At 40.8% G+C, this 26,760-nt stretch overlaps 1 protein-coding gene across 1 annotated transcript in view; it reads right to left on the bottom strand.

The window, feature by feature from the left end:
- LOC102995948 (adenylate cyclase type 10-like) overlaps positions 1 to 26,760 on the bottom strand; it is a 38,866-nt gene that overhangs the window by 1,049 nt on the left and 11,057 nt on the right. The window contains 21 exon segments of the mRNA XM_055080075.1: positions 142 to 340; positions 954 to 1,071; positions 1,335 to 1,453; positions 1,904 to 2,000; positions 2,090 to 2,294; positions 3,909 to 4,065; positions 4,617 to 4,789; positions 7,119 to 7,244; positions 7,586 to 7,805; positions 9,010 to 9,073; positions 11,307 to 11,636; positions 12,493 to 12,762; positions 15,204 to 15,329; positions 16,012 to 16,148; positions 16,674 to 16,945; positions 18,962 to 19,048; positions 20,351 to 20,540; positions 20,701 to 20,854; positions 21,536 to 21,591; positions 22,089 to 22,278; positions 22,378 to 22,454. Coding sequence (XP_054936050.1) covers positions 142 to 340; positions 954 to 1,071; positions 1,335 to 1,453; positions 1,904 to 2,000; positions 2,090 to 2,294; positions 3,909 to 4,065; positions 4,617 to 4,789; positions 7,119 to 7,244; positions 7,586 to 7,805; positions 9,010 to 9,073; positions 11,307 to 11,636; positions 12,493 to 12,762; positions 15,204 to 15,329; positions 16,012 to 16,148; positions 16,674 to 16,945; positions 18,962 to 19,048; positions 20,351 to 20,540; positions 20,701 to 20,854; positions 21,536 to 21,591; positions 22,089 to 22,278; positions 22,378 to 22,454 — 3,367 coding nt within the window.

Raw genomic sequence — 26,760 nt, 5'->3', positions numbered from 1 at the left:
AGACTTTCTAGGTGGAGTAAAAAAAGGGTTCAAGGGGGAAAAAGAGACAGAGGCAGCAAGGAGAAGAGTAAGGGAGAGATGCAGGTGGCAGAAAGAGTACCATAACTTAGGTGTTAGTTGAAGGGTAACGGAGACAAGTACCTTGAGGGTTTGGCAGGGAGTCTCTGAGGGAGTATGCGTGAAGACACCCTCTGGCATCTTCTGTAACATTAGCACATGGCACTCTAGGAATCGGACAAAGCCATGTGAACCAAATAGTGAGGCATTGGTTCTTTTCACCAACTGGCGAGCCTTGGAGAAGTGGTGCTCAAATAGCTTCCACTGTGAGTCCTGGGCAAACCTGAAAGGGAATATTCACAGCTCTCAGCTCTCTCCCCTGCTTACCAACCATGGCTCTTTCATAGAACTGTCACTTTTTTAAGGCTCTAAGATCTCCTGGACAGTCAGAATTGTGATTCTGGTAAGTGGCCAAGGCTACTAACTCACACGTAAGGAGACTTAAAAGGAAACCAATGATATTCAGCCTTGCCATGGGTTATCTTGCACTTAAATGTAACTCTAAACCAAACCCTTAATCTATAAGCCCAAACCTGTTAAGGGACAAGAAGAACCCTACAAATAAGATGGGGGGTAAATGGGAGGTGAATGGTCTTTAGAAGTGGGTTGGATGAGAGAAGCTACCGCAATGAGAAGCCCACACACTGCAATGAAGAGTAGCCCCTGCTCGCTGCAACTAGAGAAAGCCCGCGCGCAGCAACGAAGACCCAACACAGCCAAAAATAAATAAATAAAATAAATAAATTTATAAAAAAACAAAAACAAATAAATGGGTTGGAGATGTGGAACAGTCCTGCCTGGGAGGGCAAAAGGCAATAGTTTAAATGAGTTCATGGTGTCTTCAAATTTCTACCCTTTCCCACAGCCCTGAGTAACACACTGGTACCCCACATTACCACATGGCCAGAGAGGAGTGGACCCCCAGCATGACATTGCTCTGAGAATTTAGAACGCAGCTGTGCTCATAATGTTGAATGAAATGCAGACATTCCCCAAAGGGCCGACACAGCCATCCTGCGGACAGAGAAAGTAACCAGGTTAGTATAAGTTGTCCATGTAGGAAGTGGTATAGAAGGTGTGTGGTACAGGGGAGGAGACAGCACCTGAAAGGCAGACATTCCTGAATCACAACGTGGTTCCTAGACCTTAAGGAACCAGAGGCCAGGAGCAGAGGCCATGCCTAAGGGACAGGCTCAGGACTGCCTATGTTCCAAACCCAGGGCCCCACCTGAGGTCTGAATCCCTCAGGAGTACAGCAGAGCCTGGCACAAATTTACCTTTTCCATAGAGCAGCAGATCTAAGCAAGCAGAATAGAAGCAGGCCAGGCCAAGGACGTCATGACCCTGGGAAATGAGCGCCCACTGACTCTCCAGCACATGGACACACAGATCAAATCTGCCAAAAGACAGAGCCACTGGGACCAGCTAGAGAATGGGGAGGACAGTATAGGAGAGGAGAGGATCTTACACCTTCAAAGCAGCCTAATATCCCCTAAATCTCCTCTCCATAATTCTATTTATATAGAGAGCATCTGTGCCTGGGATCAGACCTGTCTCTAAGGCAAAGGAAGTGGGAAAATGACTCAGACAATTTCCAGGGTCTTGATCAATTACCTACTTCCCTGCAGAAAAATGGGGGAAAAAAGGAATATCTGGTAGCTTAGACTCTGAGTTTCTACTCCTGACCTCTCAAACTTAAGACAATGCTTCCTGGAGTGACTAGAGAAGAGACAGTCCTGGCTGTGGAGAGGGAACAGTTTCTCCCTCTCCACTCTAAGCTTCTCTGGAAGATCATACCCTCCCTTCTAAGGCAACAAATACAAAGGACAGAAAATGATCTGAATACTTTTTCTTCAGAAATGCAGATTTGAAGAGAACTGAGAGAACCAGATTCTCCAGAGCTGGTTTCTTGAGGTGTCTGCATATCTCACGAGCTTGAAAACCTAAGGAGGTTAAAGAGCATCATGTGAGGTCTAGAGGTGAACCTGGCCTCTCTAAAAGCCCTAGGCCCACCAGCGTCAGGCCCCATTACCCAGCCTGATGGAGAAGTCAAGATGGCCGAGGCAGAGCTTGGTGTAGGCCAAGGCCTGCATGAGCTGGGCTGTGGCCAACAATCCCTCCCTGGAGAACCAACATAGACTGTTTTTCTGAATGGCCATCTGCTCACAACGCAGCCACTTCTCCTTGTCACCCATGTTCTGGGAGAACTGGGAGAGAGCCACGTAGGTAGAGACAACCTGCAGGGCAACAAACATGGGGTAAATATTCTGACTGTACAGTCAGGCTGCATCTCCATCTCGACCCTTTCCTGCGTAAGAGCCCCGTGTGCTTTGCTGCTCAGTCAGTCAGCACTCCTGGGGGCCCCAGCACTCACCTCAACTCCAGCTATGAAAACACACTCCTTCTCACCCCTACACTTCTAATTTGGTCATTCTCACTGCCTGTTCTTGAAACAAACCACTTTCTCCATCTGCGCCTCTGTTTCTCCCCAATCCGAGACTTTCCCCTTCAAAACGCTGGCCAAATGGCACCTCTTCTATGTTTTCTCTAATTAAGTCCTCTGATTCTTGCCCCTTAGAACTCTTCAGAACTGCTGCCTAGATCTGTTATCAGTTCCGCACACATTTGACATCATTGATGACCTTCTTGAAACACCGTGTTCGTTAGGTTTCCAATAGAATAATCTTATTAAAATATAAGCGGACTCGGTCACTCCACTTCTAAGAAGCCACTAACAGCTTCCCACCTTCTTTAGAGTAAAAGCCAAAACCCCTACAGTGGCCTACAAGGCCTACACCATCTCCCATCCCCCTCCCTAGACTCTCTGACTCCTCCTGGCTCTTCCACCTCTCCTCCCTCCCCTCTAGTCACACTGGCCTCCTCACTGTTCCTCAAACACAGAGGGCATGCCTTGTGCATTCGCTATGCCCTCTTCCTCTCCACTCTTCTCCCAGATAGCCATGTGGCTTACTTTCTCATCTCCTTCAGATAGTTGCCCAAAAGCCACCTGCTCAGTAAGGCTTTCCCTACCATCTTATTAAAATTGCATACGCACCCCCCCCACCCCGCCCCGCACCCAGTTCCCAGAACTCCATGTCCTCTGGTCTTCACGTAATTTTTCTTCATTGTATTTATTATCACCTAACATACGACATATTTCACTTACCTGTTTCCCTGGAACCAAGATCAGTGCCTGGCAGAGAATAGGTGTTTGTCAAACATTTGTTGAACAAATGGATAAAAGAGAGATATAGACAGATGGACACTAAAATTAGGAAGACATATTTCCCTTTCTTCTTTTTTACTAAGTCAGCAATTCTGATCCTTTTTTTTTTTTTTTTTTTCCGGTACGTGGGCCTCTCACTGTTGTGGTCTTTCCCGTTGCGGAGCACAGGCTCCGGACGCGCAGGCTCAGCGGCCATGGCTCACGGGTCCAGCCGCTCCGCGGCATGTGGGATCCTCCCGGACCGGGGCAAGAACCCGTGTCCCCTGCATCGGCAGGCGGACTCTCAACCACTGAGCTACCAGGGATCCGTTTTTTAGACCACTGGCTTCTTTGAGAATCTGATGAAAGCTATGATCCCTTCCTTACTTCCTATCACTCCCCAAATGCTCTTTTGAACATACACACAAGAGTTAACATTCAGTTCAGAGAGTTCACAGATAGCTTCGTACCTGGAAGCCCATCTATAAACTGCCAATTGAGAACCCTGCTCAAACACAAGATCAGTGGTGTCCCGTTAAGTCTGGGTTACTGTGGAACCACACTTAACTAGGGACTTGGCAGGGTCTCTCCCCCTAGCATTTTAGGTTTCTGAGTGAGGACAGAGGTAAACCAAGGGCTGGCGTACCTGGGTGTCACTGGCAGACTCTTTGGCTGAATTCTCCTGCATAAGAGTGGCCAGGCAGGCAAACCTGCGGCCGCTGGCTGTGGCCTCCAGGTTGTAGAGCTGCCAGAGCAGGGAGAGACATTGCACCTGCTGCTGCAGGATTGCCAGCTTCTTCTTACTGGTGTGAAGCAAAGGGTGGTTAGCATGCCTTTATTCTTCACCAGTGTCCGCTATCCTTCCCCACAAGAAATCTGAGTCTACTCACCCAGACTTTCAGACTCAGAAAGGTTCCTGGGATCCCACTACTTCTAACCCAATATGCCTTTTAAATTTATCCCTCTCAACCAGAAATAAAGTTTTCAGAGAGGTTTTTTAAAGAAGGTTTCATTCTTTGAACTGCTCTTTTGGTTGAATACATTTCCCATAAATTATTATAGCTCAATAATCAGGTAGCAACTTAGTATTGTGTATATATATCAGAGAAATAATATTGATATTAAATTGCCATATATGTGTATGTGTACACACAATACACATATATGTATCTTTATTTGAAAGAGACAGGATAATACCATACTCCAAAAGCAAAAGAAGTCCTCATTCAGCTACACTGAATTGGCTGTAAAAAGAGCAGTCTTTATAGTCAAATAGGCAAAACTCCAGGCGGGGTCCTAGTTTAGCTCTCTGTGGCCCTAAATGGAAACAGGACAAGTTGGCTAGGCTTCTTACTTCTCACTAGGATTGTCTGGGGGTTGGCTCAGGGAACAGGAACGCCAGCATTTCTCTAGGAATGTTTGGAAAATGACACCAAGCCAGGTCCAAGGGAAATTCCTTTTCAGCAGACGAAGGGCTTGCCTAGCCAATCTTTTGGCCAAGGTGATCTGTCCCATGTTGAAACAGACCTGGAGATGGTAAAATGAGAAACAGTAATGTAAATGTGGGAAGAGTATTAAGGACAAGGTTCTGGATATAACACACTGGCTTTTATTTTGGAATGTATACTTGGGGCCCTTGAGGTGCTAGAGTTGAGCTGAGTTGGAGCAGAGCCTGGCCATGCTACCAGGCACCAGTAGGGCCACGAGCCAAGTAAAGGAGTGAGAAAACAGAATTACGGAGAAAGCACTCTCCTTTCTCATCTCCCACACATTTGTGAGTAGTAGAGGAAGGCTGTGATTTAGAAAGTGATGCTGCTAGACTCAGATGGGATTATCATTTGGGCAGAGACTGAGATGCTTCAGATGCCATGGAAAGCATCTGAGATATCACCAAATCCCGTATCCCTCTTCATAAACAAGTTGTACCACCATAGTGCATTTGAGGGTAGGATCTGAGAAACTACCTTGAGGTTATCATATACCTGCGTGTTCTATGGCTAAATCCTCCAAGAAAATGATAAAGTCTATGGTAATTTCTGAACAATCTTAGGAAGACTGCACAATAATTCTTTCTTATAAAGGGAAAGAAATAATTATTTAACTTTGCTCCAAAGACCTTTTGGTTGAAACACAAATAATGCAATACCTTGGACAACTCTAATATTCCCTTTGGTGTCCAAAGGCATTTATACACATTAGGTTTACTCTCCTAACCAAGGTATCTTAAGGTTCACATTGAAACTAGTTTTTATTTATTTATTTAATTTTAAAGCTCGCTCTCTAACAAAACATCCCCCATGGTTTTATGAAGTCATCATTTCTAAAATGATAAATAATCATTCCAACACATTTTGTTCTGTTGTATTTAACAGTAATGAGGCTGGGAGAAGTTGCTGTTGTGAGTTATTCATCCAGAATAAGTAAGTTTACCCCTATGTGTCCTTTGAAAATGGAATGTCTCACGGCATGCTTTCCCCAGAGTTTCTATTTGATATACAAATCTCATTCCCTGGGGAAATTTGTTATAAATGATATAGAATGATCTACAAGGTATATTTATTTATTTATTTTAAAACAAGATGTGGAATGGAGTATAGAGAGCTCCTATCTGTATATAACAAAGGAAGGGGAAAGATTATATACATTTATGTATGCTGAGCCCCTCTGGTAGAATACATAAAGAGAGGACACAGTGGTTCAGTGGTAGGGCTGCGGGGAGAGACTTTGAAATGTATGTTCTTTTCTTCCTTCTAGCTTTATTGAGATATATTTGACATATAACATTGTGTAACTTTAAGGTGTACAATGTGATGATTTTTTAAATTGAGGGATAACTGACATACAACATTGTATTAGTTTTAGGTGTATAACATAATGATTCAATATATGTATATACTGGAAAATGATCACTACAATAAGTTTGATTAACATCCATCACCACATATAGTTACAATTTTTTTTCTTGTGACGAGAACTTTTAAGGTCTACTCTCTTAGTAAATTTCAAATATACAATACAGTATTGTTAACTACCGTCACATGCTGTGCATCACATCCCCAGAACTTATACCTTTTGACTACCTTCACCCATTTTGTTCACCCCTGCATCCCCCTGAATTAGTTTATATACACTCCAGTGAGCAAAGGACATGACAGGCAATTCACAGAAATAAATTACCAATAAACATTTAAAGAAGACTTATAATATCTGATGTTGGTAAGGATGTGAAGAAGTGAGAAAAACTTGAATTCATATAATACTGTAGTGGACAATTTGGCATTATATTTTTTAATTGTAAAATCATTCATATTGTCTGCCTTAGCATTTCTACCTCTGGAGATTTCTCTTACAGAAACACTCTCACAAGGGAATAAAGAGACATTTACAAAAATATTCACTGTAGAATGTTTATAATAACTCCAGATTAGAGACAACCTAAATGTACATGAAGAAGGAAATGGCTAAGTAAATTTGATATATGGATATAACGTAGTACTTGGCACCTGTAACTATGATTGGATGTATGCCAATATGCGAATATGTTCAATCTGTATTTTTAAGAATAAAAACCAGATGCAGAAAAAAGACAATGTAGAATTATGATTCTACTTTTAAAATAATGGAAAACAATAATGATATGACTATGTGTGTATAGCTGGTGGAATTCACACCAATTATTAACTATGCTGGGGGTGACATGGGATTAGTAAGCGCTCTTTCACTTTCTACATGTTATTTCTGTTTTGAATTTGAATCACATTTATAATTGCACACAAAAAAAGAGATTTTAAAGGAAATAACAGGATATTCCTCAAGGAGAAACAACCCAAACTTCAAGGTTACCCCCTGCCCTCACCTCTGACCGAAGACAGCAGAAAGTGGCCTCCTCAAACTGACAGATCTTCACCTTGTGCTTTTTAAAAAACGAGAATGCTGAGGGTTGGCCCAGAAGGCTGCTTGCCTTCCTCAAATAAAGGAAGGCCTCCAAACAAGACAAAGGATGGAGAAACTGGATTAGGATTTGGATGTTGCTAAGTGTGTGACTGGGGCGAGGGCTAGATCAAGGTTATGATGAATTTGAACTGGGGCAGGATTTAGTTAGAAATGGGGAGCTGGACTGTGTGTGCAGGAGTTGGGGCAGGGCTGGCAGCACATGGTGCTCCTTCACTCCCACTTCATATTTTCTCCTAGACCCCTTACAGCTCCTTTCTCTCTCCCACTTTCCTCCACTTTTCATTGCAAGTTACTTGATGGTAAGGAATCCCTATCAAATTCCCCTAGTCATAGGGCTCAGCTCACGGGCAGAGAGCAGAGCTTGCTCACCATGTAATTATCTGACAGGTCCAAGGAGGCAGCGGCAGCCTCCAGTAGGTAATAAAACGCACAAGTGGTTTCTCCAATGACCAGGCAGTGCTGGGTGAGAGGTGACAGCACTAACTTCAGGACTTCCTTACAGTGGCAGGGCTTTGTGGTCAACATGTCTTTCTCGGGGCTGGTCTGAGCCAGTTTCCTGTTCACTTGATCCAGGAACTCTTCCTCTGTTCTTTGTGGAGAGAAGATGAAGAGCTGAGAGTGGCCACCCAGTAGCCACTCTTGCTGAGGCATTACCAGGTCTCAAAGCCACTTTGTCCAGGAAGCTTTCCTTTATAATTCATTAATTCTATGTCTATCTTTCTCCTCCATTGCTCCATAAGGTTTTGAAAGTCAGGGACCTGGTCTATAATGGCAAAGCCCTATTAGGGAGTTTTAAAAACCTAAAGCCAAAGTACCTCACAAACTAAAGGAAACGACCACACCTGAAGGGTAAACTAACACTGTTACATGAAAACATAAAAATGATACAAAGCAGTAAGTAATAATACCTTTATCTATTAGCACATTTGAACTCCATCATGGCATATTTGAATATTATTTTATACAATACCACCACCTTATCCTATAATAACCCTACCATTCAGGTAGGCAAAAATTACCTCTCTCTTACAGATGAGGAAACTGAGAGGTTAAGTGACTTATGTATGACCTCACAGCTACTGAGTAGAACCAAAACTAGAGTTCACCTTTCTGACTACTAGTCCAATGCACTTTCTACAGGCACCACGAGTTCAAAAGAGGTCTGATCTCTCTGAGGTAGAATGATTGAAAAAAGTGGGAACTGAGGAGGGCTTTGAAGGATGGTGAACATTCTGTTAAGTGGAAGGATGTGGATGTCACTGAGTATTTTTAAAAGGGAGAACTGTGTGAGCAGAGACACAATAAATGTGGGGATGATTCATGTAGAATATAGATTTTTGTTTGAAAACTGAAGGAAATCAGGTTGGATAAGAGTAATAGGCAACTCGAGAGTGGCTGGTGAATTCAAGGTAGGAACATGTAAAATTGATAAGACAGGCATTAGAAAGCCAAGAGGTACATAGTTATGAAATGTAAAATCATTTTAATATCATCTGGGCTCAAAAGTAATTGAGAAGGCAAATTTATAGCTGAAAAAAATCTGCTACATGTACATTTGAGAGCTATTAAATAAAGTTTTTCTTAATCACTAAAAAATAATTTCCCTACAAACAATCAAAAATTGCCTTTCTGATTCTCTGTTAACTTGAATTTTGGGCTGAGTACAAGAGTTACTACTCCTGGGTGGTCAGATGCCTTCCTTGTCTGCAGGTAAGGTGAGTACCCTAGTTTAATGGTTATCTGTGTCTCACTTCCTGGCCTCCTCCACGCCCACTCTCAGCATCTCCATCTACCTGCAGTGTTCCCTTGTGAAGGCCTCCTGACTTCTGGGTGATTTTGTCTGGAACTGAAAACTGTCTGTAGGGAGAAAGAGATGATTATCTTTAATTGCCCATATTTGTATTAACTGAGAATATTTAAAATTCCTGACTACCTTTCCACTGCAGCTTAGTTCATGACCTAACTGCCTCCTCCATTATAAAAATGATAAGTTTAGGTTTAAAATTAGCCTTACACACAAGATTAGGATGCTAATTTTTTCCTTAAATGAAACTATTTGTGATTCAAATAGTAACTCCTTTCATTCTCAAACTTCCCAAACCAATTTCTAATTCTGTTTGCAAAAGAAATGAATAAAGAATATGTCCATCTGGTTTGATGACTAATTCTAATAGTAGAAATCCAAGAATATATCTAGATCAGATTTATGACTAGATGGGAGCAAACCACAGATCCTAAGACCTAGTGAAGAAAATCATGACGGCACAAGATGCCACATCCCACCAGAGTCACAATGACCAGCAGAGGTTCTCAGCTTTACCTAGCTGGCCTTAAATAACCTTTATCCTCTAGATTTGCCTTTTCCTCTGCAGCTGTCTTCTGACCAAAAAGCAAAGACTGGGAATGATGTGGGGATGTTACCTATTTGGGCTCAGGAGCACAGGTGGTGGGATTGAAAAGGAGTCTAAGAGAATAATTATAGGGAGGACTTGTGTTAAGTAAAAGGACTGGCTCTCTGATTATTTAATGATGTCACCTAAGGTAAGGTAAAGTAAGGCTAAGGTAACTAAGGAAACTGGAATTTGGCAGCACTACTGCAATGCACAATTCTCAGGGCATCATCGTATCATAGCTCGTGTGAATAACACCCTCTGTTCTACATGGTCCTGCACAACGGCCCTGGGTCTGAGAAGCCTCCTCAGGGGTTCGGATGTGCTGGAAAGGTCTTGGGCCTCTCTCACAGCTAGACTGACCAGGCTGTCGAAACTACAGCTGACAGTGACCTCTCAAAAACAAAAGGCCATATAGGAAATATGAATGACAGTGTGATTTCTTCATAATACCAACCAGGACATTCACTACTACTTTCCTCTTTCCCCTCAAAAAGTACAAAAGCGCAAATGACTGTAGAGCTCATCAGCCAGTGACCAATTTCTCCAAGTCACTGGTCCACCTTCACAGAGTCATAAGAATGTTATGGCCAGAAAAGGTAGGATCATAGATCAACATCTTCATTTTAGTCTTTTACCACCACTGATTCACCATCGCTCCCATATCCCTCTCCCCTGCCAACACCAACACCAACTTCTCTTTTATCAAAGTAGAAAAAGAGAAGATCTGCCTGGGTCTTGACAGCTGTCTTCAAATATGAAAGAAAGCACAACTCTGAAAAATGAGTGAAAAAGTTGCAGGAAGGTAGAGTTCACCTTGATGAAAGAAGCTTTCTAACAGCTACTGAGAATGAAATGGGATGTCCTACAAGGTAAGCTAACTGAAAATGTTAAAACAAAGAGGGTGAACCCTTGGCCCTCAGCAGTGAAATCATGGAGTCCTAACCACTGGACCACAGGGAATTCCCGAGGGTGAACTCTTATCTGGGATGTGGTAGAAGGCTACAGGCTTTGGGGAACATCTATCCACTAATCCAAGCTTCTTTAAGTAGCTAACTCCTACTTATCCCTCAAATCTCACTCAAGGGAGAGTCTTATCTTACTCATTTCTCAGGCTGGGCTAATGGCCCCTTCTCTAGGTATCCCAACTCCTATGTAGTCCGTTTTCATCACCTTTATCATGCCATATTGGAATTCTCTATTTATATGTCTGTATCACACCCCAAAAACTGATAATTTCATTTTGTATTATTAACACCTAACTGCAGCATCTGATACACGTAAGGGCTCCATATATGTGTACTGAGCTGAATAATTACTGAGCTGAATAATTATAATAATAAAAACAATAACTAAAATGTATTGAGCACTAACCATGTGCCTGGCACTACTCAAAGCACATTATATATTTTAACTCATTTAATCCTCACAACAACACTATGACGTGTGTATTGTTATTTTCCTCAATTAACTGAGGTTATGTAACTTGCCCAAGATTGCCAACCAAACCAAGAATAATCTCTAAAGTTCCTTTTAACTCTGATATCACACTTTTCTTATTTCTGGTACTTCAGTGAGAAACGGCTCTCTCCACCTATTTTTCTCTTTCAATCTGATTTCACCTTTTGAATAAAGAGCTCCAAGTACACGAATAAAGAGAAGTGCTGCCCACGTGTCCTCTTTCTGCCCCCTGGATTTACCTTGGGGAGAAGGCAGCTGCAATTTGTCTGTGATCACTTGTGTTAGTATCGAGCCAGTATCTCTGTAGCTACAGAATCGGGAGGTCCCACTGGAGCTCTTAGTAGAACAGATGGCAAAACGGTGGAAGGGGACAAAGTCCCCCCCATGACAGCTCCCACAGCGGCAGGCCAAATCTCGAAGAAACCAGGCACATTCAAGGTGCAGGGCTGTCTGTTGTGCCTTGGGCCACAGCTCCCAAGCCGCTTCCTGCAACAGAGGCACTCCAAATTCTAGCACCTCGGTTTGGGGTAGGGATAGTTTCTCTTGTAGCCTGAGAGGAGAGCCAGCATCTGAAATATAGGAAAATCTAAATGAGAGTCTCCCTTAAAGTCCTTTTATGCTACCAGGTAGCAAACACCCAAGCACATGCTGCTAGTGTATAAGAAAATTTTATTTATAATTCCTATTTGGTATTATGGCTTCCTTTGTATAAAGAATTTTATACCAATCTGAGAGTGATATTGACCATATCTAGTATAAAGTACAAAAGGGAAGAAATGACTAGTGGTAGAGAACTACATTGGATAGATTTCTTAGTTTTTCCTCTTAAATTGAGCTTTTTTACTACAAATTATTATAAACATCAAATAATCAGAAAGGCTCTGCTCAAATATAAGGTCCAAACATATTTCAAAGTCAAAGGGAAATTATTTGGGGATTATATATGCTTTGGGTAGCCTATGTTACAATTTTATTCTTTTTTGTGGAGAATATGAGATTGCAGCTATTTAATTTATATCTTGCTTTGTTCATATCTGTTTCAATATCACATGTGTTTAACGTCCTTGTGAATTTCTAAAATTAGAAACAGTTTATCCTATTTTCTTATTATTTATCCCAAGAAGCCAATAAAAGACTATGGCAATATTTTCTGAACCAAAAATCAAAATACAAATACTTAACACATGGGGTTAACATGGAGCTAGAATTCTTGAAATTAAGACAATTCTGAAAAATACACGTTATTCATTCACTATAACCATGGCTCTTCCATGGTTAAAATAATTAATTTCCCCAATCTCTTAGACATAAGCTTTAAGAGACTGAAGCCCATTATATATGATATTGATACTCTTTCTGAACACAGATACCCTCACCCAAAGCTCTCTATTCAGTCCTGAGAACAAGGGAGCAGCTCTTCCTCACCTGACTTTCTCTCCTCTTTGGTTTGTTCAATAATCTCGATAGAGGAAGGCATTAATATTGGCTCAGCAGGAAGCTCTTGGCTCTTGTTGCACCAGCGGAGCACATGTATATCCACAAGAGCCCTCAGTACCTGAAGTAGCTTATTTTTACCCCAGCCAGGCAGGAGGTGCTGTAGCAGATCTATGTGGAAGGAGTGACCAATGACTGCAGCACACTTAACCAGCAACTGTTCCTCTGGGCTCAGTTGATCCAGTTGGTTCACTGCTATTTCTGAAGAAAAAAAAAAAATCTGCAATGAACAGGCTTTCTACAAACATAGAATACACTGTGTTAACAATCCATTCATTCAAAAAGAAAAAAAAAAAAAAGGGCTTGCTTTTTTTTCCATCTGTTCTCCACTCAGCCAAATCTCTTGAAAGAGCCTTATCTCCATGTCCTCTTTTGTCCCCATTCCCCATTCATTATTCAACCAACCATCAGGTTTTCAGCACAACACTGAAACTGTTCCTCATGGTCACCAAAACCTTTTGCTGGTAGATCCATTTTCTTCTTACTTTCAACTAAACATGGAGGCTGGGCTTCCTGGTCCCAGAACTCTAATTAGTACAAAGATCTTAACTCCAAGCATTTTAGTAAATCTCTCCATATTCTGACCCATATATTAAAGCAGTTGGTACTGAACCAGTAAGTCACCAAGCCCAAAATCTTGGAATAATTCTAAACTTTTCCCTCTCCCTCACAACCAACTTGTCACCCACTCATTCTTTTTCTAAATGTTCTTGAATATATTTCCTCCTAAACAATTTTAGTATAAGTAGTCATTTTCACCTGGATCACTGTGCTACCCTGTTCTGAACATCTCCAATTTCCTCTCATTCTTATCTCAATAACACATTAACTAGTGGTAGAACTGTACACCTAAAGTACAAATATAGTCATGTCAGCCCCCTTCTTAAATACTTTTATAACTTACATGACCTTTTACCATGTAGCTTTGGCCTTTCATTTAGACCAAGGCCTTGCTGACTGGACTGTTCATTTTAGCTTATGAGTTAAATCCTTTTTCCTTCCCTGTGGACAATACTGATCTAGGGTTAACTTTCTAGTTGTTTCCTAGGATCCTTACAAAATAAAGAATGTCAGCTGAGTTACCAGGTAACACTGCTTATGCAAAGAGTGATCCCTGATTGGAAACTGAATTTGGACTAGGAAAACTGTGAATAAGTTACAAATACCCGGTGGTAAGCCACAGCTTTTTGGTTCCTTGAGTGTAGTAATTCTTTTTTTTTTTTTTGTGCTACGCGGGCCTCTCACTGTTGTGGCCTCTCCCGTTGCGGAGCAAAGGCTCCGGACACACAGGCTCAGCGGCCAAGGCTCATGGGCCCAGCCGCTCCGTGGCATGTGGGATCTTCCCAGACCGGGGCACGAACCCGTGTCCCCTGCATCGGCAGGCGGACTCTCAACCACTGCACCACCAGGGAAGCCCAAGTGTAGTAATTCTTGTAACAGGTCACAGTGCCTAGAAACTATGCCTATAGGGCTATTATAAGAGATACCAGTTCCTGGTTGGGAAATGGGGCATCTAAGCACCCACCCATCATGGTCTCATCCCATCACATGTAAGCTATTCCTTGAGGCTCCAGAGAACAGTAGTGGGAACTGCTGTGAGGACCCCCACTGAAGAAAACCACTTGCTCCTGTTCTGCTACAGTGCTGTGTTTCCCAACCGGTATGCTTCTAAGTTAGTAAAGCCAATGCCAAGTGTGGCCTATCACAGTTGTAGGAATATGAACTGTCCAGGTGGACCTGAAACCACCAGAGTGAACAGCTTATAATAGCTAACAGTCATTGACTATTTATTATATACCATGATTTATTTCATTTAATCTTCAACTACCCCCATGAGGTAGGGGCTATCATTATCCTCATTTGAGTGATGAGAAGACTAAGCGTTAGATAAGTCTACCTAACGTTTCACAGCTACTAAGTGGAGGAAGCAATGGCACCCAGGTTTTTCTGACGCCAGAGCCCTGGCTCTTAATTACCAATGTGTTCTGTACTGCTGTTTCACATGCGTGTCTTATATTCTCAGTAAGACCATGCTTGACTTGAAGGCATGCTTATCCACCATAACATTCCTCAAGAAGGGTTAATAAAGTACCCTGGCCGCCAAACATTTGAACAGAACATTAAAAAAACCCTCCTCATCTTTAAAAAGAACACCGCCTGTCTAATTATGCCTACCCAATTCTGACGACTTATTCTTTATCTCATCAGTCATTATAAACTTACTTGGCACTCTTTTTATTAAACCCCTGCTACGTCCCTAATACTGTCTCTTCACCAGCACCATGGATTTTCCTAAACCTCAGCAGCATTATCTCCCTTGCTTACTGTCTCCTCCAGCACAGGAATATGCACAAAGGGAACCTCAGGTCATAGTTTTTATTAAACAACTAGAAAACTTTCCCAGGTTATCAGTCAGCCTCAAAGAGAACAGTGGGCTCACTTACATAAAACATTACTCAAGTAGCATTACAAGTCTTTAAGAACTCTTCGGGCAGTGCCAGAATATATTTCTGGAAGGCAGGTTTCTTTTTTGAAGAAATGAAGCTAGCATGATAATGAGGGATCTATACTCAATCATCCACCAAATTACTAAATGCAATGACACCTGTAATTGATTCACTTGAGGTCTTCAAGGGACCTGCCTTTTAATAACGGTGGAAGAAGCACTGTATCCAAGTTCACATCATCCTTGACTGTGCAGACATAAAGTTCCTGGTCTTCAGAGCTGGCAGGAGAAATACTATACATTGTGGATTTCATGGCATTGGCTGTAGACAAAGAAGACTATGACTGAGGAAAACACCATGCTCAGTGACTGTAGTTTTAAAGGCACAAAAACACAAAAATTTAGTCAAGAAACTGAAAGGATTAAGATAAATGGAGCATACACGTTTAAAGTGGTTTACCCCACCCATCCTGCCTGTTCTTCTCTCATTTTCTCTTAGGAACGAACATTTTCTGTACCACACGGTACCTAACATTCTCACTCTTCCTGTTTATCTTCCAATAGCCCTCTCTTCTATTACATCACAGCTCTAGGATGCCTTTCTGGATTTACACATACTTCTATCTCTTTCTTCCTCCCTTCTCCCCTCCCCCATTCAAACCCTCAAGTCATCTTTCTCATCAGTAATGTGCAATTCTCTATTAGACTGTCATGTTCATCAATCCTCTCTGATGTTTATAAATCCTATTTTCCTATCCCCACCTCCTAGGCTGCTCAAAAAGGAACTAAAGTAGATTGACTCAATTACTTTATCTGAGGCAGGTATTTAGTGTTTTCAACACAGCTGCATATTATTTGTACAGTACCCTTAGCCAGGAAGGCCTAATCTTGCTTATGATGGCAGCAGGGAAGAGGCACATGCCTAATTAGGACCAGGTGATGCCATGTTCACGAGTGAACTCCAGCAGTGTGATCAGGGTAGAACCCTGGGAAGCTCAGCTTACCTGAGAGGGTCTCCCACTTGCTGTTCTCCTCCTCCTCCTTTTGGAGGTCATGAAAGAGCAATATGTTCTTAGAGAGAAGGTCCTGGCATAAGACCTCACAGTAAAGGGGGTTTCCAAAGCACCTGCGGAGAAGGTAGCTGTAGAGAGGTAAGCAGGGGATTGCTGACTAAAGAGGCCCACTTGAAGAGAGCCAAGTGTAAGGGTATTTCATACTGAGGAATATTTCTTCTTTTGTTAAAGTCAGTTCTTGATGATATACACTAACAGAGGGAAGCAGCAGCACAGAAATGTAAAAAATTTTCTGATTGGTTTTGGCAGTAGCTTTTTTCTCAACTCTTTTGCTTCTGTTGATGTTAAAAGGAACTAACATCCCCTTGCTAAAGGGTCCGGCAGAAGTTGGCCTGACCGCACATAATGGACCTATTAATAAGCAAGCCATCCAAGTCCTAACTGTCCTGTGAAAACCTGGGTGAAGAGCCCAGGGGAGACAGCCCTTTACTGGGTTACTAGGAGACTGTCTACTCTTAAATCCAGTTTTGGGCCTCATCATGGTTTCTAATGCCATTCTCTCCCCCAACTCTGGTGTGAGACCTGAGCCTTCTCTTATACTATGGCACTGGCTCCTCCCTTAATGAAGTGCCCAGCTAGTCCTAGCCACTCACATCTGCAGCTCTTGGGGGATGCTCACCACCCCCAGTTCCCAACATGCCATTCTCAACAGTGAGGTCGCTGCCAACTTCGCAATGGGCACAAAGATAGCCTGAGGGCTCTGCAGGAAGTGCTGGGCCCAGCCACAAAGGGTGAAGGTAGGGGTCAATGTCATCACCATGATGATGGGCACACTGGAGAGCAAAGTTCCCAAAAACTCCCAGGAGGCTGCATCCATATGCTGGGCCTCATCAATGAGGAAAATCAGTGGTGTTTCCTTCATTGCCTGGAAATAACAGTAAAGAAACAATGACAAGCTCTGATTAGAAATGAAGGCATCTGATTTTCAAATCTACCATGAATTTCCCGTCAACAATTTAAATAAAATGTCAACAAAGGCTGGGATTTTCAGAGTAAAATGTATTCTTAGTTCAGGTAATATTTTACTTTATAAATATAAAATACAGCTTATATATCTAATTCCTAAAGAAATGTACTGAGTTTCTTTGAACAAGAAAATACTCTAACTGAAATATGAAATAAGCATCAAAATATTCTCCAAATCAAACTTGGAGCTTTCAAATATTTCATTTTAGCAAAAGATTCAAACTGTGTGGGAATTCACAGTATTTTTAAACCAGTAATTTCCAAACCAGGCTGCACATCAGAATTACCTGGGAGTGCTAGCTAAAGCTACCAATTATAATGCCTACTCATGTAGACGTTAAAAAAAATGTATTCTCTTTTATCCACATTCCCTACTCCCATTCCATTCCTCACTGCCACAGGTAACCATGCCAATGTGTTTATCATATTACCTTCTGCTTGTATTATGTTCTTATAAAATGTGCATTGTTGTTTTGTCATGTAAATTGTTTTTATGTAAATGGTACTGTATAACAGGTCTCATTATTTCCCTTTTACTCAGGATTTAAAAAATTGGTTTATAACAGTATATACTTTTTATGTGTACAATATTATATTTCAACTTCTGTGTACATTACATTACACCACCAAAGGTATAGTTTCCATCCATCACCATACAGTTGACCCCCTTTACCCATTTTGCCCTCCCCCCACCCCCCATCCCCTCTGGTAACCAATACTTAGTTCTCTGTAACTATGTGTTTGTTTTGGTTTGGTTTGTTTGAATTTTTTTTTTTTTTTTTTGGTGTGGACCATTTTTTTTTTAAGTCTTTATTGAATTTGTTACAATATTACTTGTTTTATGTTTTGGTTTTTTGGCCATGAGGCATGTGGGATCTTAGCTCCCTGACCAGGGAAACCTAACCCCCCCTGAATTGGAAGGTGAAGTCTTAACCACTGGACCACCAGGGAAGGCCCTGTTTGATTATTTATTTACTAATATTCCACATATGAGTGAAATTATATGGTATTTATCTTTCTCCATCTGATTTATTTCACTTAGCATGGTACCCTCAAGGTCCACCCATGTTGTCACAAATGGTAAGATTTCATCTTTTTTTAATCCAGCTATTCCACTACTGGATATTCATTGTAAGAATATAAAAACCCTAATTCAAAAAGATATACGCACCCCTGTGTTCATTGCAGCGTTACTTAGGAGAGCCAAGATACGGAAACAACCTAAGTGCCAGTTGATGGATGAATGGATAAAGAAGACGTGATGTATACATATACACAATGGAATATTACTCAGCCATAAGAAAAGATAAAATATTCAGGATTGTTTTTAGATTACTCCATGTTGCTATGTTTTCATCTACTGCCTTACTTCTAACTTCTGCACTATAAACACTCCATAGTGTTCATCTATGAATTCATGCCAACACCTCCCTAACCTCCACAAACAAACACTGCAATGAACAGACTCCCTGGGATATATATCCAGGAGTGGAAGTGCTAGGTATAGAGGATGAATGTTATTAAAATTTGACTAGTTACTTCAAGATAGCTTTCCCGAATGGCTACATCAGCATCTCCTCGTACACATTCTTGACTCTGTAATCCTAGGTTGGGGACTGAGTATCTGTATTTTTAATAAATAGGAGGTAAAATAGCTATCAACCTGCATCCAGAAGCTACTGTTCTAAGTTACTAAAATTTCATTAAGAAACAGGATCAGGAAAGAGCAAAGACCTTTCCTTGTATGCTGTGCTGTAGGATGGATTCAAGTTTAAAGGTAGATAGAAACAATGAAGATATCAATAAATAGGCAGGCCGAGAAATGCCCAAGTGAAGGTAAGATGTGGATAGATTGAAATGAGCATAAACCATCTCCACATATTAAGAGTTAATGGTATGTAGCAAAAGTACTCACCTTCTGCAGCACTTGAAAAAAACATGCTTTAACCTTCTTTTGTCTGGTCAGGTCATCCATGTGCGAAACTTTGAAGGATAAGGGAAACTGACCGGGAAAATTATTCATATATTATCATTCAAAATGACAATCTAATAAAAATATACAGGTTCTCAAAAGGGAACAGAAAATTATTCTATTTTGAGTGAGAATGGATTTCTACAGGATTAGGCATAGGGTTACAAATACCAATCCAACGTCAATATACAGTTCAGAGGGTGAGACTGAAAGTCCACTGGTGGTTAGAGAGAGATAGATCCTTTCCATACTGGACTCTGGCAAACTCTTAAAGGATCATGACTAAGGAATAAAGTGACAGTTCAGAGTTAGCAATGTCACTTTGGACAACTCCAGTACCCCAGTTATTCCAAGTATACCAGAATGAATGTGTGCATGAGACTTGTGAGAAAGAACTGCAATGGACATCTCCAACACAGTACTAGGCTAAGGTACATGAGCTACGATGGACCTGAGAGCCAAAGTGAGGCTACTCCTTGACCACTTTGGCCAGGGCCCCAGGTAAGGCCTGTCTTAAGACAGGGCTATGCTGAGGGACTGGACAGATTTTTGTTTTCTCTATTTTTCATTAGATACAATGCCCTGCATGCTGGGTAGATTAGGAGAAGTGATGGAGGATAGATAAATGGAATTGTGGACCAGGGAATTCTTAGCCTACTCGCTATTGGGTACCACATAAATCCTAGACCACTGGAAGCTTTTGAGATTCAGATGCTGGTTCAAGTGACATACTCCGTGACCCAGGAATGGAAAGGTAAGGTTAAAGAACAAAATGCTGCAACCAACTCAAGAACACATGCATATAATTGCTGGATGTGCACATCTGGTCAATATCACATTGACAGATTTTAGTACTTTCACATTTACGATGCAGTCTCTTATATACTACATCCTCTAAAATCCATGCAAAAACCATATAAAGTACTACTACTGTCATTTCACAGGTGAAAAAAATTGAGGCTCAGAGAGGCCAAGTGATTTGTGCCAAGATATACAATTAGCAAGTTTCAGAGTCAGTCCTAGAATCCACTCTCCTCAAAAAGGAGAAAGCCTTGGGTCTGGTGTCAAAGACTTTTCAAATCTCAATCCTGCCACTGCTGACTGTGTGTTCTCAGGCCGTATATGTATATGTATATGTATATGTATATGTATATGTATATGTATATGTATATGTATATGTATATGTATATGTATATGTATATGTATATGTATATGTATATGTATATGTATATGTATATGTGTGTGTGTGTTTTAGATTCGAAAACAATCCTGGGTCCAAATAGCCACCAAAAATATCAGTAATCCAGTTCAGAAAGCCACTGCCTTCGTTACCTTCACAAAGAAGAGGTCATTAAACAGGCAGTGAAGCGATTCCTCCACCATCCCATGGAGCTGTTTGTGGAGGCGCTCTTGCCGGTAATAGGCTGGGCACATATCAATCTCAAAGAAGATGGCCATGAGGGTCTGGATGGCATAGAAGCACTGCTTGGAATCTGCTTCCTTCAGCTTCAATGGCAACACCCTGGTGAATGTTACGATGGTCACTGGAAGTTCCCTGATCCAGAAAGGTTACTCAGTCCACCAGCCCAAGGATGCTGAATCTAACGATACAAGAGCCTCACCAACAAGGGAAAGGAGCCCCAAGAGAAATGGACGCTAAGTCAGAAAGCAGTAGTCTTTACCTGTGCCCTTCTTTCTGGGCCAGGAAGTTTATTTCAGCCAACAGCTGACTTTTTCCATAGCCTTTTCCACCTTCATACAGAACTGCTTGGCCCTTCTTCTGGTGCAAACTTCCCTGCTGTGCCATTCGGAAGGCTTCCAGTTCTTTCTCCCGGTCTGTAAAGAGACAAGGAGAACCTAACACTCCTGTGCTTTTTAGCAGACACTTATTTATTTGAATTAATTTGTAAAGGCAATTCTCAGAATGGCTTTTTCCCCAGAATCCTTGACAGAATTCCATTGTTTGATAAGCCTTCACATCTTTTTCCAGAAAATCAACTCTGGACTATAAAGAAATGTATGCTGGGCTTGGGGGCTTGCTCCAGAGCCTACGTAATAACATTTAGAACAACCAGGCACCACATGGACATGGGGGCTACTACATCTGCTTAGCTTTTTGTAAAAATTTCCATTATAACAATTTAGTGTTCAAAGTCTGTCACTGCTATGTGAAAATAATGGACTAATGGATCTAGATAAAACAAATATAAAGATAGGGAATATATAGTGTGGGTGGAACAGCCTCCGTGCTAATGTCACTATCTCAGGACGAGGAATTTCGTTCTAAAGATGAGAATCCTTACAAAGATTCTTATTAAATGTTGGAACCTGAAATTTAAACATTCAACATGGAAAAGAAATGGCAAGTCCTCTTCAAAATTAACATACATTCACTAAGAAGGTTGCTATTTTTTAATTCAAGCTTAGAAGCATTTCGTCTCAAATTTTGCTTTTTAAATCACATTTAACCATCTACAGCTGAAAACAATATGATTTAAGGTAAAAAAGAAAACTTACCTAGCAAAGAGTGCTTTTTATTTCTCTCTCTGGCCAGATGTCTCTTCCCAAACATTCTGGGGAAAAGGACAAAGGGAAATGTGTTAATTAAAAATAGATTGGGATAGACAGATAATATGTTTTTAAATAGATATATAGAGGATGAGTTGTCCTTATAAATAAGTACTTTCAGACAACTAAAGAGGTCCAGAGTTCTGTATCAAAGAGTTTTAAAAAAACTAAAAAATTTTGGAAGGGGAGAAAAACTATTTATTGTTCCAGGCTCAGGGAAGTAAATAAATTGTGAAGTACACATAGAAAAAAGAACATCTAGACTAGTGACCTATTGCTATTCTCTTCCTGTAGGACAGAAGTTGTTCCCTGAGGACTAGCTAAGAGCTAAACATAAAAGCTAGAGATCTCAGATATGAAACCCTCCTCTTATGTCTCTTATTCCATCAGGCCAGTACTAGAAGCATCTTTCTTTCTAATTTCATATAATCAAGCATTGATTATTCCTATGCCCTGATTCTATAAAAGAGATGGGACTGAACTATCATATAATGACACTCACATACATCTTCTATGGCCAAGGTATTTATACATCTTCCCTGGGTTGGAGATGTTTTTCATCATTTTGTCTGGGAGTTTCTTAAAGTTGTAAGCAGGTAGCATAGATCTTAGATATGTTACCTCATCACAGGACACCAAACCTGGATAGGCAGTTATCATTCTTGCCACAAGGCTTACTTTTGGGCCAATAACTGTATCAGGGAGACAGAAAAGGATGGAGAATTTTTAGATCACCTCCTTTGCCTTCACCCCCTAAGTCACAGAGCAAACAGTCCAATGTCCTATTCTACCTGTATATTCATGTCTTGCTACTGCCCCAACCATGCCACAGAATACTGGTCCACTGGTGATACTGATGGAAACAAGCCTGGGGATCAGAAAAGCAACAGTGGGTAAATTATGCACTCAGAAGCCACCAAGTCCAGCACTAGATCTGCCACTCCCTAGATCCAGCAGTCTAGTTTTAGAGCTCAGAATGCAAAAGGCCAGAGGCTGCTGTCAGTTTGCATCACATGGTGGGTACAAAGTACTGAATATTAGGGAAATAGTCAAAGGAACAAAATGGTCCCCCTACTCTAGGAATTTTAGTTGAGGAGCTACTATTAGTAAAAACACTAAAAACACCTTATATCTGTCAGATACTCTTTATGTGCCTTTTGAAGTATTTTCAAATTCATTACTTCATCTGATTCTTTGAGGGATAATTAAAAACAAACATGTGAGGTACGTAGGGCAAATATTTAAACCCCATTTGACAAAAGAAAAAACAAATTGAAGGAGTTAATTAACTTTCCAAGAGTTATACAAGAGTTAATATTAGTGCCAGAATGAGAATCCAGGCCTCCTGACTCCCAGACCAATGTTATTTCCACCACAGCATGCTGCTTCACATGAAACCCCCAAATGAAAAATAGATCAACAGATCTATACAGGGTTAATGGATCAAATAACACCAGAATGTGAGAGTAAAGGAATACTCAGAATGTCAGGCTGCTGATGGAAGGCTTGCTGAAGCAAATTAGTCTTTGAAATAAATTTTTTTAAAGGAGTAATATTTTTTCATTCATCCATTCACGCATGCATACATTCACTCATTTAATAAGCTCTGAGAAGCATGTGCAGTACCAAGTACTGGGCTAGGTGTTTAAAATACCCTGTCCTGGAGAAGTTCAGTCTGGGCTGGTGGTGGAGATTGAGGGAGGTGAAGAGATATATTCATAAGTTAGCAAGAAAATACTACATATTAGAGATCAATACAGCAATTAACAGAGCAAACAAAGGGATGCATTAACTGATACTGGAGATTAGAAATAAAGTATTCACAAAGGAGAGGACACATGATCAGACCTTGAAAGCTGAAGTACTGCCAAAGTGAGGCAACAGCATTCTGTCCAGTGCGAAAAGGCACAGGCTTTAGCAATCCTGGTGTATATGTGCAAAACTAAGTAGTTCAAGATGGCTAGAACACAGAAGGTGTTTGAAATAGGAAGAGGTGGAAGGAAAAGTGGTCCTACCTAGGCCATGGATGGAAAAGCACTAGAAATATAAATTATTTTTAAAAAGGGCATATACTATTCCAGGTGAGGCAAAGGCTCAAAGGTGGCAATGAACAATTCATGCATAACAGAATAAGCAGATTTACTTGACTGATGTGAAAATTTCATGTGACAGATAACAAGATACACATCTGGAGAAAGAAGGTGCAATGAAGCATAATTAATTTCAAGTTAAATTTACAAATAAACAATTTTCAGTTGTTCAAGGAGAGCACGAAAAGTGGCAACAATCCTAACATTCTTGTCTCCCAGACCATCAAAATTTTCCTGTCTTCCTCTAAGGACAGGATTGAGGACTCTTATATTCACTCACTGGGCCCACTGCCCAGGGTGAATCAGAGACACTCAAGAACTAGGCAGTTGGTTCTGCTACCACCCCAAGAATGACTGAAAATCTGCTAATATTTCACAATGCTTCCTTTGTCTAAAATACTCTTCCCCAATTTCTCCACCTGCTGAATGCCTTTCCTTCACAACTGGCTCAAAAATCATCTCTATAGTCAAGACTTCTCTAGTACCTCTGGGGAGAACTATTTCTTCCCATAGCACTTTTCTGTAGCTCCTATGGCGTTTTATTCCTACACTTAAGTTTCACTGTATTAAAATTAGTTGTTTACAGAGCTGAGGAGGTAGTGTCTTATTTCTCCTTATGTCCACCACACCTAGCACAGTGCCTGGCTTGAGGCTTATTCAATGAATGCTTGTTGAATGAATGCATTTATGCATGCCAGAAACTCAGCTGTTAGCAAGACTATGATAATGAAACAAGTAATACTTTTTTTCACTTGGTTATTTCTTATTTCTTTCTGTTGTACTTTATAATTCCCCCTTGCTCTTCCTGGTGGTCCATGTTTCATCCTTTCCAAAAATTATTTGAAAAAGTGTTCTTCATTGAGGAAATACATATTATTTACTCATATATGTAAAGTATTTCTGGTGCTGCAAAACTGTTATGATGAGATATGGAGACTGTACTCCCTGGGTCTCAAAACTATCCTGGAGAAATAGTCACAAACCAGAAAAGCCTGATCAATCACTGGACACAGGGAATCATCTTTCTTCTGTAAATGAACTGAAAACTGAAGGTTATTTCCTAGACTAGAAAGAGGAACTTAGAAGATGACCCAAGGTAAACAGGGTCATTGAGAAAGGAGACATGGATGTGGTTGTGGGTCTGGGTGAGGCTGATGCGATGCAGAGGCATGAGCAACAGTATCTGCTACTGACGCCACACAGGCACCTCTGAGACTCTGTCTCTAAACTTGAATTACAGGTGAAGAAGGCAAGCTTCAGCATCTGGTTAGTGCAGCATTTCCCAAAATATGCTCCTTAGAACATTCATTCTTCTGGGTGTTTACAGGTCTTGGTGTTTGGTGATCAAGTAAATTTGGGAAATGTTGAATAAAACAAAATATAACAAATTTCTTTACTGTAAGACTGCTCAGAAACTTTGATGTTAATGTATATTGTGACTCTTTAAGAAGGAAATATAGTTGCATCAATTCCTAAACACATTCGGCCATGAAAATATTTTTTTCAGGATTTTTTAAGGGACTAATGTTCTACCAAACACACTTCGGGAAATTACTAAATTAGTCATTATCTTCAAGGAAAAAAACACTGACCTGGAAACCAGCTTTTAGGATCTAACACTGTCAAACTATTCGGCTTTCCAACGTAACCTCTGGATCTTACTTTCCTTAAGTTAAGGAGGCCAAATGAAATGAACTCTTAAGATCCTATCTAGCGCCTAACATCTACTATATTCTCAACTAAAAAAGACTGAAAAGACCAAGTTATGACCTAAGAGTCATAGAAGGCATCCTTAAAGGCATTGTAAGACAGCCTCTAATGACCAAGAAATGATTATCTTATTCAGGAGTAAGGGCTAACAGCAGGACTCTTGAAGACCAGAGGTTAAGGCAAAATTTGAAAACAGAACAGACCAGCACTGAAAGGAATGGCTTAGCACACTCACACTGGAGATACGACTGGAAAGTAGGCTGTAGGAATATCTGCAGATCTCACCGAGCCTGAAAGAAGTGCCACCACGTATCTGCTTTGGACTAAGAGTTTGAGTATCTATGAAGCAACTGTAGCATCTTTGTTATCTATAAAATAAGGAGTTGGATCAGATAATCTCTAAGTTCCTTTTCAGTACTAATGTCCTAAGAGTATGCCTCTACAATGGTATCACAATAGTAATATATGCTATCCCTTTTGGGGAATGTTTGTATTTTATAAGAGGCAGCTGTGAGGTAATGAAAATAACACAGGATTTGAGGACAGAAGTTCTGGGTTTCATTACCAGCTTTGCTACATGCTACTAACTACTCTTCTGTGGTCTTAGTTTCCTCATGTGTAACAGATACAAATGTTCACACTGGTAGCATATACTAAAGTATTCGAAAAATGTTAAAGCATTATGTAAATATGTGATATAATTTGTATTCATCTTGAATAAGTATGGCAAGCAAACAAATCTTTGACTCAGTGTTGACATGAGGAATGACCATTTTTCAAATCTATTCACGTACACGCTTTCCTCATAGCTTTCTAGTGAAAAAAGAAAAAAGGTCATTTGAAAAATTCCAACCAAGCATGTCATAGTTGCACTACAGAAAATGGAATTTTCTATAACTTCATTAGGGCTAGGCTTTTGTAGGTGGGAGGGTGGGGTGAATATGAAGGCAGGAGATCGGCTCACTGTGAATTCCAAAAAAATCAACAGGACTGGGAAAGAGCAAGAGTGAAAGCCAAGGAGAGCATTAACCAGTTGTGGTCCCTTCCTATCTAGGCAATTGTCCCACAACATCTCTTCCCATGCCTCCCCTCCCCATAGACAGGCAGCCTTCTCTTCACATACAGATGTATTATGTGCATATTAATTTATATGTTTGCTTGTTGCTTGAACCTTGCTATGCGTATTCTATACCTCCCCCTCTCCCACCCCACTGGACAGAAACTTATATCCATTTCCCCTGGGTATCTAGTACATAGTTCTGTACCTAGTAATTTCTTAATATATCTTGTTTTCTGACTCCCTCAGCATGTTCCCATCCCTTTAAGGCAGACTCTGGATGCCCTCAACCCCTGCTACTTGTTACTGCCTCCTAC

This window comes from Physeter macrocephalus, chromosome 18, assembly GCF_002837175.3.
Source record: "Physeter macrocephalus isolate SW-GA chromosome 18, ASM283717v5, whole genome shotgun sequence".
Taxonomy (NCBI): Eukaryota; Metazoa; Chordata; class Mammalia; order Artiodactyla; family Physeteridae; genus Physeter; species Physeter macrocephalus.
Note: the sequence above shows the minus strand (reverse complement) of the source record. Positions and strands in the feature narration are given on the sequence as shown.